This window comes from Camarhynchus parvulus, chromosome 6 (genome assembly GCF_901933205.1).
Source record: "Camarhynchus parvulus chromosome 6, STF_HiC, whole genome shotgun sequence".
In the NCBI taxonomy this organism is placed as follows: Eukaryota; Metazoa; Chordata; class Aves; order Passeriformes; family Thraupidae; genus Camarhynchus; species Camarhynchus parvulus.
The window spans coordinates 610,720-620,154 of record NC_044576.1 but is presented as its reverse complement, the minus strand read 5'-3'; the positions used below and the strand labels follow the sequence as shown (position 1 = coordinate 620,154).

The 9,435-nt window shown below is 57.1% G+C and overlaps 1 protein-coding gene across 1 annotated transcript in view; it reads right to left on the bottom strand.

Annotated features, from left to right (window-relative positions):
- Positions 1–10: 10 nt before the first annotated feature.
- Positions 11–9,435, bottom strand: part of CDH23 (cadherin related 23) — a 202,492-nt gene continuing 193,067 nt past the window's right edge. Inside the window, 18 exon segments of the mRNA XM_030951192.1 lie at positions 11–557; positions 1,765–1,887; positions 1,969–2,098; positions 2,478–2,538; positions 2,795–2,835; positions 3,128–3,207; positions 3,385–3,505; positions 3,591–3,688; positions 3,945–4,201; positions 4,707–4,868; positions 4,991–5,254; positions 5,413–5,542; positions 5,745–5,855; positions 6,127–6,321; positions 7,474–7,685; positions 8,317–8,494; positions 8,914–9,033; positions 9,189–9,326. Coding sequence (XP_030807052.1) covers positions 231–557; positions 1,765–1,887; positions 1,969–2,098; positions 2,478–2,538; positions 2,795–2,835; positions 3,128–3,207; positions 3,385–3,505; positions 3,591–3,688; positions 3,945–4,201; positions 4,707–4,868; positions 4,991–5,254; positions 5,413–5,542; positions 5,745–5,855; positions 6,127–6,321; positions 7,474–7,685; positions 8,317–8,494; positions 8,914–9,033; positions 9,189–9,326 — 2,748 coding nt within the window. The 3' untranslated portion in view covers positions 11–230.

The following is a 9,435-nucleotide window of genomic DNA, read 5'->3' as shown; positions in this document are numbered from 1 at the left end:
AATGGTTTCATGGATAAATGACAGGCGAGTAAAAGCATTCCGGTCCTGAGAGCCCTCTCTGCCGGGGCCAAGCTCTCCAGGGCTGCCGGAGCGATGTGCACCGGCTAGCCCGGACTCCTGCGGGGGGAGAGGGGGCCGAGCACCGCTCTGGGGCTGCCCCCGGCCCCCAGCACGGCCCCCTGCTCTGTGCTTCATCCCCGGCTTGCCTGGAGGAGCAGCAGCAGCGCTCGTCATAACTCGGTGATCTCCAGAGGGCTCTCCATGATCACCTCCCGCATCTTGTGCAAGGGCGTGGATTTGGCCGACTCGGTGCGGGCGTTGTGGTCGCTGTAGCCCCCGCAGTCGGCGGTCAGAGTCTCCAGCGAGCGGCCCAGCACCTTCTGGTCGTCCTCGGGCAGGCTGTTGAGGTCGGAGGCGAGCAGGGTGCCCGTGCTGCCGTGCACAACGTGGATGCCGTCCGGACCCTTCAGCTCCACCGGCTGCTTGTGCCGGAAGCGCAGGCTGCCCTGGCCGGGGCTGCGCTCCTCCTCCTCGTCCTCCAGCTCCTTCTGGATCAGCTGCAAGAGAGCCGCGCAGGAGGGAGAATCACCAGAGCAGCTCCCGGCTTCCCAGAGGGAAGGGCCCTCCTCTTGTGAAGCACCCTCAAGAACATGGTGATGAGGATCACCAGGAGATGACCTCCAGATGGATTGCTCCATCCTCGGGCAGATGCCCCAGCTCAGGCACTGCTCCATCCTTGGGTGGATGCCCCAGCTCAGGCACCATCTGCCAGGTGGGTGCTGTGTCCTGCAGCTGCCCCCAGAGCGGCCAAGGAGGAGTTTGGAGCCAGGTTGGAATTTGGGGTTGGATGAGGGTGGAGGGGCAGGAGGCAGACAGGGAAAGAAGATGAAGGAAGGCCGGATGGGGCTGAAGGGGAGTAAGAGCATGGATAGATGCAGGGCAGAAGGGCTGAAGGGCATCTCCCATGCCACTGCTGTCCTCTGCTCACTTTGCCCCTCCTTTTGCACCCCCATGAAGGGTAGAAGGCCACAGGAGGAGTTTCTTCTCCCCAAACCAGCCCTTCTGCACCAACAGTCTCTATCCCAGCATTTTTGCCTCGAAACCCTGTGTTTTTGAGGCAAAAACCAGAGAAGCAGAAGGAAGGGAAGATGATCCCCCACAGCTTTGGGCAGCCTTGGCAGAAATGGGAGCTGATGGACAGAGCCCAGTCTGCAAAGAGGGGCGTCCTCTCCTGGGGTCAGAGAGACCAAGGGAGATGGAACTGCGTGCTGATCAGAGGAAACACAGGGAGCCACTGTGGGAGACCAGCATCCTGGAAAACCAGTGAAAAAACAGCAGAGGGAACCAGTGGAAAACCAATATCTGGCTTGTTTTGACCAAGCAGAGAGTGGGGGCAGCGCTGGGTGACAGGGACCAGAGCCTGTGGAGACACACTGCATCCCAGAGGGCACGGCAAGCCTGTCCCCAGAGCCATGCACACCCCTCTACCTCCGAGACCGAGGAGCGGTCCCCCTGGCTGGCGGTGGCCTTATGCACCATCCGCTGGGCAAAGAGCTTTTTCAGGCGCATGTAATCATCCAGCACCACCTTCAGGAGCGTGCCCTGGGCGGAGGGGGAGAGACTCTGCGTTATCCAGGGCAGGTGGCTTGCTCAGAGGGAGCCTGGCCTCATCCCAGCGCTTTTTGGAGCGACGCCACCCTCCGGCGCTGCGAACCTGGAAGGTGCAGAGAAGACTCCTCGGTGCAGGACGCCCTAAATGCTCACCTTGATGGGTCCCTCCCGCATGATCTGCCCCAGCTTGGCAATGTTGTCGTACTCCTGGATGGCAGCCCGCAGGTAGCGGTCATCCTCGGGCTTGGCGGCCGAGGGCTCCCTGCCGAAGGTGCCCTGCGGGGACACACGGCGGCTCAGCAGCTGCCGGGGGTGGCACGGAGGGGACAGAGGTGTCCCGGCGGGGCCGTGTCTCACGTGGGTGCGGGCAGGGCTGTTCCACAGGTCCGTGATCTCGCTCAGGTTCTCCGGCAGGTCATCCTCGTGCTCCGCCTGCGCCGCCAGCTCCAAGTTCCTGCAGAAGGGGTCCAGCCACACCGGGTTGGCCCTGCCCGGGGGAGGAACGGCCGTCAGGGCAGGCAAAGGGCGGCGTTATCCCGAACCCTGTCCCGAGCCTGATGCTGAGGCTGCACTGCCTCCTCCTGCCCCGGGCAGGTACCAATTTGGCTGCTCTGGATCCAGATGTGTGTCAACCCCTGCCCGTTATCTCTGCTTGCCCCAAACCTGGCCAGGACTGGCAGAGATGGAGTCACAGAAGAAAGAATAATATTTTTTAGCTTAGGAAGCTCTCAGAGCGAGCACGTGTGCCAGGATCAGTAATGCTCCATGCAGAGCAGAGCAGAGACATCATGTCTCCACCTCCTGGCTCCAAAACACAGGCATGCCTCTCTTGGGAGCAGCCTCCAGCCCCAGGAGGTGGCACTCACCCATCAAAGGAGTACTTGTTGGTGTTTGGCATGTCCATGATGTCCATGAAGCCTCTGTTCCCTGCAAAAGGCAGGGGTGAGGGTTACAGGGCAGCACACCGGTGGGCTTAGCAGCAAACCACGGGGTGACACTTCTTTATCAGGGAGGCATAAAGAGGAACCAAAAAGGCAGTGAGAATCACGGTGGGGTGTGGCAGGCACAGAGCTTGGTGCTGAGAAAAGCCTCCCACCTCTGATATACACCCCATGATATCCCCCATGTGTCCCTGGGACACCCCACTGTGCCGTGCAGCTGGGACACCCCAAACACTGCTCACCAGTGGAGCCAGCCACGATGGCTTTCAGCTTCCTTTTGTGCCTGCAAAAGAAACACAGCCAATTGGGGAAGAAAATAAAGAATATTCTGGAAAGGAGAAGGACATACAGATTTGCAATAACCCTTCACAAAGGGTGTGCAATAAATATTAAATATTAAATAAGGCTGGGGAGCTTCGAGGGGAGATGTACTAATACCATCGGTATTAAACCCATGCATTTTGGAGGAAGCTGATGCTCTCCTTTGCTTGCTTCCAGGGCCAGGAGAAGCCACGCTGGTGCCCCTGGTCTAAGGGGACATTGCAGGGGCTGGGCAGAGCCCAGGGGTCACTCACACTGTCCGGTAGTACCAGTTCATGAGGATGAAGAGCATGGCAGCCAGGAAGAGCAGGACGGCCAGCACGATGATCACCATCTAGGAGAGACAGAGGCATGGGGGGAACCTCCAGGGGCCACATGTCCCCCTGCTGGTGGCCACATGCCCCAGGTTATACGGGTGGAACATCTCTCCAGCACTGAGCAGCCCCCGTGGGAGGGGACACCACCCCCAGAGGGCTGTGAGCAGCTCCTCCAAGCCCAGCTGGAGCCTCACCTGCAGAGCTGAGAGGTCGTCGGGTGCCCGGGCAGTGATGGCAGGCTGCACGTCCAGCACGTTGTAGTTCCTGAAGAGATTCCTCAGCTGCTCCTTGTTCTCGTCTATCATCTGAATAACCCTGGGAAGAGAAGGGTTGCTTGGGCACCCTGACACGACTCAGGGTGCCTGGGGAGCCAGGCTGGGTGGGGGGACAGGGGATGTACCGCTCCACGTCCAGGATGCGGTTGGTCTCCCTGTTCACCACGTGGATCAGCAGCTCCGTCTGGGCAAAGTTCACCCGGCCCTTCTTGTCAACGTGGAACTGGGGAGAGACAGCAAGGTCTGCAGGGTGGGACAGGAGTCTCCTCCTGAGCATCCTTGAGGTGTGCTCGCGGGGCAGGAGACCCCCAAGCATCAGTCTGGACCCCCTCAGTACACCCCAACCTGAGGTGCATCCGTCACCTTCAGAGCCCAGGGGTGTTCGTGGTTATCCAGGCAGGACTCCCTCGAAGGAGACCTCCCAAACAGCATGTGGAAGGCATCTACCCCCCAAAGCAAGCTCCAAGGTGGATGGTTACCTGCACATCATCCGTGTTGACGATGGCACCAGTGATGTTGGACAGCAGGCTGATGAACTCCTCCTCGAACTGCCTGACCCTGTCAGGGATCTCGTTGATGATGATCTTGACCCGCTGGTCATCCCGCAGGATGTAAATCCCCACAATGGCCGTGTCGTTGTGGCCCACCAGGTCAGAGGCCATAATGTCCACCACAAAGTAGCCAGGGTTGTAGGCCGTGAAGAGATCAAAGGTTCGCAGGATGCCATCGAGGGTTCCTGTGGAATGGACGGTGACAAGCCCGGATTGTCACAGACATCTTTTATGAAAAATCCTTTCCTTAGGATTTTTCCTCCTGAGAAGCTGAGAGGCCTCAGGAACAAAATGTAAACAATGGTTATCTGCTGCTGTGGAATGCAACAGGTGCATCTGTGATTTGTCTCATGTGGTTGTTTCTAATTAATGGCCAATCACAGTCAGCTGGCTCGGACTCTCTGTCCCAGACACAAGCCTTTGTTATCATTCTTTCTTTTTCTATTCTTAGCTAGCCTTCTGATGAAATCCTTTCGTCTATTCTTTTAGTATAGTTTTAATGTAATATATATCACAAAATAATAAATCAGCCTTCTGAAACATGGAGTCAGATCCTCATCTCTTCCCTCATCCTAAGAGCCCTGTGAACATGGTCACACGGGATCAGTGACCCCAGCCATGGGGACGTCTTTGGCCACACGGATGTCCCTGCCCGAGGCCCCATGCTCCTGCAGCAGGCTGGGCACCCACCGATGCTGAAGATGTTGGCCACCTCCTCGGAGTCATTGGAGTGCTGCTTGATGTAGCGGATGCCCAGGATGTGGTACAGGACCAGGCTGTTGTTGCCCACGTCGGCGTCCACTGCGAGCACTCGGATCAGCTCCGACCCCACCTTGGCATCGGTGGCAACCCCTTTGAGGGAGAGATGGGAAAGGGACCTGGGGCCAGGCTGGCTCCCGCTGCCCCTTTACCCTGCTGCATTTTCCTGGATTATCTCTGGCTCCAGGTGCCCCCCAGCCCCTGGCACCTCTTACCCGCCGTGTACTCCGACTTGGTGAACTGGGGGGCCTGGTCATTGATGTCGTCCAGGAAGATCCGCACCTCCTGCAGGGTCAGGTCCTCGTTGAGGTCCCAGAACTGGGCTCTGGCTGCCTGCTGGCCCTGGGGAGGAGCCCAGTTCCTCTGGCTGGATGCTTTGACGATGATGGAGTGGTACGGCTCCTTCTCCCGGTCCAGGTCCCGCATGACCTTCAGCTTCCCTTCCCGGCTCAGCTGGAAGTTGCTCTCCTGGTTCCCAGCTGGGTGCAGAAAGGCATCCCCAGTCAGTCCTCTTGGGGCTTGCCACTTCCAAAATGCCACCTCACCCGTTGAGCAGGGCAGAGAGGCAGCAAGGAGAGGACAGAAGTCCTGAGTGAGGGGAGTGTGGGGGACACAGAGCTGCCATCTCCATGCCCACCTGCTATGAAGTAGTAGACGATGGCGTTGGAGCCCTCATCCGCATCCACCGCGCCGGTGACGTTCCCCACCACGGTGCCTGGCCGTGAGTGCTCGGGGACAGAGAGTGCCTGGTACTGGGGACTGTCCCTCTGCCAGAGACCCCAGGGAAAGGAACGTCATGAGCACTTAAATAAAATGTTGGGGTTGCTTTAAACAAAAGCAGACAAATCCCACGGTAGTGATGCCCAGGTGCGCATGCTCCATCACACGTGCTCGCTGGCATCCCCATCCCTGCATCCCCAGCATCCCCTGCATCCCCTGCATCCCACCCCCTTCATGCTGGTGCCTTACAGGTGGCCTGAGGAAGATGGGTTCATTGTCATCGATGTCGTCGAGCTCTATCTGGAGGGGCTGCATGGTCTCGTAGGGTGGCTGGCCCTGGTCGCAGGCCACGATGATCAGCTGGGGAGAGAGGCAAAAGGGCTGTCCTGGGCAAAACCAGGCTGGGAAACATCACTGAGGCAGGGACAGGGAGGACAGCTGGATGCTGGAGAATTTTGGGAGGGATTTAACAGGGAATTCAGTGTTGGCCCACCAAGATGCAACCCCCCTAAGACACTTGATAACCACCTAGTTCCTGCTAAGGCGTGACACCTCCACAGCTGATGTCACATCCCACCACATCCCACCAGCCCCACACGGACCCACAGCCCCAGGGCCCTGGCTGGCTCACGTTGTACACGGCCTGCTGCTCCCGGTCCAGCCGCTTGGCCGTCTGGATCAGCCCGCTGACCGAGTCGATGCTGAAATACTCCCAGTCCTTGTTCCCTGCCCCTGTTTTCAGCAGGTTGTAGAGCACCTCTCCGTTGAGACCCTCGTCTTTGTCCGTGGCATAGACCTCGTAGACGTTGGATCCCAGGGGGATCTCCTGCTCGCACACACACAGCCTGTCACCGTGACATTTTCTGAAAAACCCTCCTTGTCCAGGATTTTCTCCTGGGAAGCTGAGAGGCCTCAGAAAAGAATGAAAACAGTAACTATCTGATTGCTTGGGAATGTGGTCGGGAGATCGTTTACCAACGGCTGCATCTTTGATTGGTTCCATGTGAATTGTTTTTAATTAATGACCAATCACCATCAGCTGTGTTGGACTCTGAGGAGTTAGTCCCGAAGCTTTCATTATCATTCCTTTTAAGCCTTCTGATGTATTCTTTCTTTTCTTTAGTATAGTTTTAGTATAGCTATATAATGTAATATAATATAATGTAATGTAATGCAATGTAATGTAATGTAATGCAATGCAATGCAATGCAATTCAATGCAATATAATGTAATGTAATGTTAATTAACATTTAATATAATATAATATAATATAATATAATATAATATAATATAATATAATATAATATAATATAATATATAATAATATAATATATAATCGTATCCATGTAATATCATAGATCATATCATATCATATCATAAAATAATAAATCAGCCTTCTGAGAACCTGGAGTCAAATTCTCATCTCTCATCTCATCCTGGGGACCTCACAACACCACAACAACCCTTCAGGCATAACACTGCATGCAAAGCCCCTGCGCCTCCTGCCCCTCCAGGCCCCCTTGGTCCAAAATCCCTTGGGTTTGGAGGTCAGCAAGCTCCCACCACCCAAAACCTGGTGGCTGGGGACTGGCTGAGACACGCACTGGGAACTGGCTGAGACATGCACTGGGAACTGGCTGAGTCAAGCCTGGCTTCCCAGAAAGGAGAAGCATCTCCAGTGTCAGCATTTCCAGCCCATGTTTATAAACACGCTCTGCACGCACCGGCTGTTTACTAATTCCGAGTGCTGCTGGGGTTTCTGTTCTCCAGATGTGCCCCATCCACCCTGCTCGCACGTATGGAGAGAGGCTGTTTTGGAACGTCCACCCCCACGACCCAAACGCTCTTGCCACATGCTAAATCAAGGTCTGGTTGCATCCCCAGCGGAGATGGAGTTTGGATTTTGCTGTTACAGGCAGGAGTGCCCCTGAACACACTCCCAACATGCCATGACCCCGCTCCTTCCCAGGGGATTCACCTCCTTGATGTGCAGGATGGTGCCGTTGGGCGGGCGGACGAAGACGGGGCGGTTGTCGTTGATGTCGATGACCTCGATGTGGAGCGTGGTGGTGCCCCAGAGAGGGGGATGCCCCTTGTCCGTGGCCACCACAGTCAGGTTGAACCTCTCGTAGGACTGCAGGCGCCGCCGCGATGTGACGAGCCCGGAGTCTTTATGGATCTTGAAAGCCTCTGGGCACAGAGAAAAGCCCCACATCTCTGGCTCAGGATGCTTTGCACCAGATAAATTGTGACTAGAAATGGGTATAACCAGCTGAAGTGCACGCCCCACAGCAGGCCAGGGGTGTGGGTGGTGTCAGGGCTTTCAGAGCATGCCAGCCCATTGCCACATCCTTGTCTCTGGGACCTGCTCCCTGGTCAGCCCTGTCTGTGCTTCACTCCTGCTCAGATCAACATAGTGGAGCTTTTGCCTGATTTCTGCATTTTCTCTGTGTGCAGATATCCTGGATTTCAGGCACTATCACTATCCACCCACACCTCTTTGCCCTTCAGAGCCTTCACCTGAAGCAGGCAGTGAGTCTGCTCCAAGACACGCTGGGTGTAACAAAGTCCTGCTGGGGTGGGGAAGACAAGGGCATAAGGCAAGGCTGGGCTGTGGGACGAAGGCAGGCAAAGCCCTAACATCCCACACCGTGAGATGAGGAACTGGAAACTGCAGAGAAATGGAGAAAGCTCCACGCTTTCAGTATCGCTCCCAGGGCTCCAAACCACCACAGGAGATGGGGTGTGGGCTTGGTGGCTATGACTCCTTCCTCCTCCTAACCCTCCCCGCTGGGGAAGAGCCCCCTGCCCCAGCACCCACCCGCTCCAGGACCGTCGATGCTGTAGGTCACCACGCCGTTGTCCCCCTCGTCCAGGTCGGTGGCACTCATGGTGATCACTGATGTCCCCGCCGGCTCGTTCTCGTACACGCTGGTGCTGAACTGGCTCTTGCTGAACTGGGGCCTGACGTCGTTGATGTCCAGCACTGTGATCAGCACCTTTGGCAAAGCACAGCCAGCTGGCTGATGTGAGGCTGGGGAAGGCTGGGCAGCCCCTGGGGCCGTACCCCTGCCGTGACCTGCAGCTCTGCTGCTGGAGAGAGGTGCCCTTCCTGCTATTTGTTCAACTCCACCAGCTGAATTCCTGCCTCCAACAATGAGGCCCGCCGTGGCTGGGGCAGCCATTCATGCCACAGCCCTTGCAGACAATAGTGTCACCCTGCCCTGCCCCTCCTGCCGACGTGCTGTCCCTGCAGCACAAAGTGCCCCGCACCATCCACCCCACGGCTCCTGGCGTCACCCGCTCTTCCTTCTGCCTAATTCCCCCCAGTGCAGCCCCTGGGGAGGAGAAGTGGAGCTTTAACACCTTCTTGCTGGTGGCCAGCACCTGAGGGGTGATGGGAGGAGGAGAGCCCTACCTGCACAGAGTTCTCCCGACGGTTACTGGAGACATCCCCAGGGTTGTCCCTGGCCACGGCTGTCAGTGTGTAGTGATCCTTCTTTTCCCGGTCCAGGGCTGACAGGATGTAGATGTCACCCTGCAGCACACAGAGACCTTCAGGTGGACCTCGTCTGGCACAGCTGGTACTCAAGAAGGGGCAGAAGGTGAGGTGTGGGAGCAAGGCACAGGCTGGGACCATTTCAGCCTCCCCTCCCTTCCCCTGCTCTGCTCCAGCCTCGGTTGGCTCCTTACCGTGTTGGGATTTATCCCAAACTTGCCCTCCCCGTCGCTCAGGCTGTACTGGATGAGAGCGAACTGCCCGGAATCCGCATCGGTGGCCGTGACGCTCAGGATGACCGTACCCAAGGGCACGTCCTCAAAGACAGCTTTCTGCAACAGAGGCAGCAGGCAGGGCTGGCTCAGCCCATGCTGTCTCAGCGGGCAGTAACCGAGGGCACAGCTGGCACAGCTGGCACCCAGCACTGGGCACAGCCAGGCT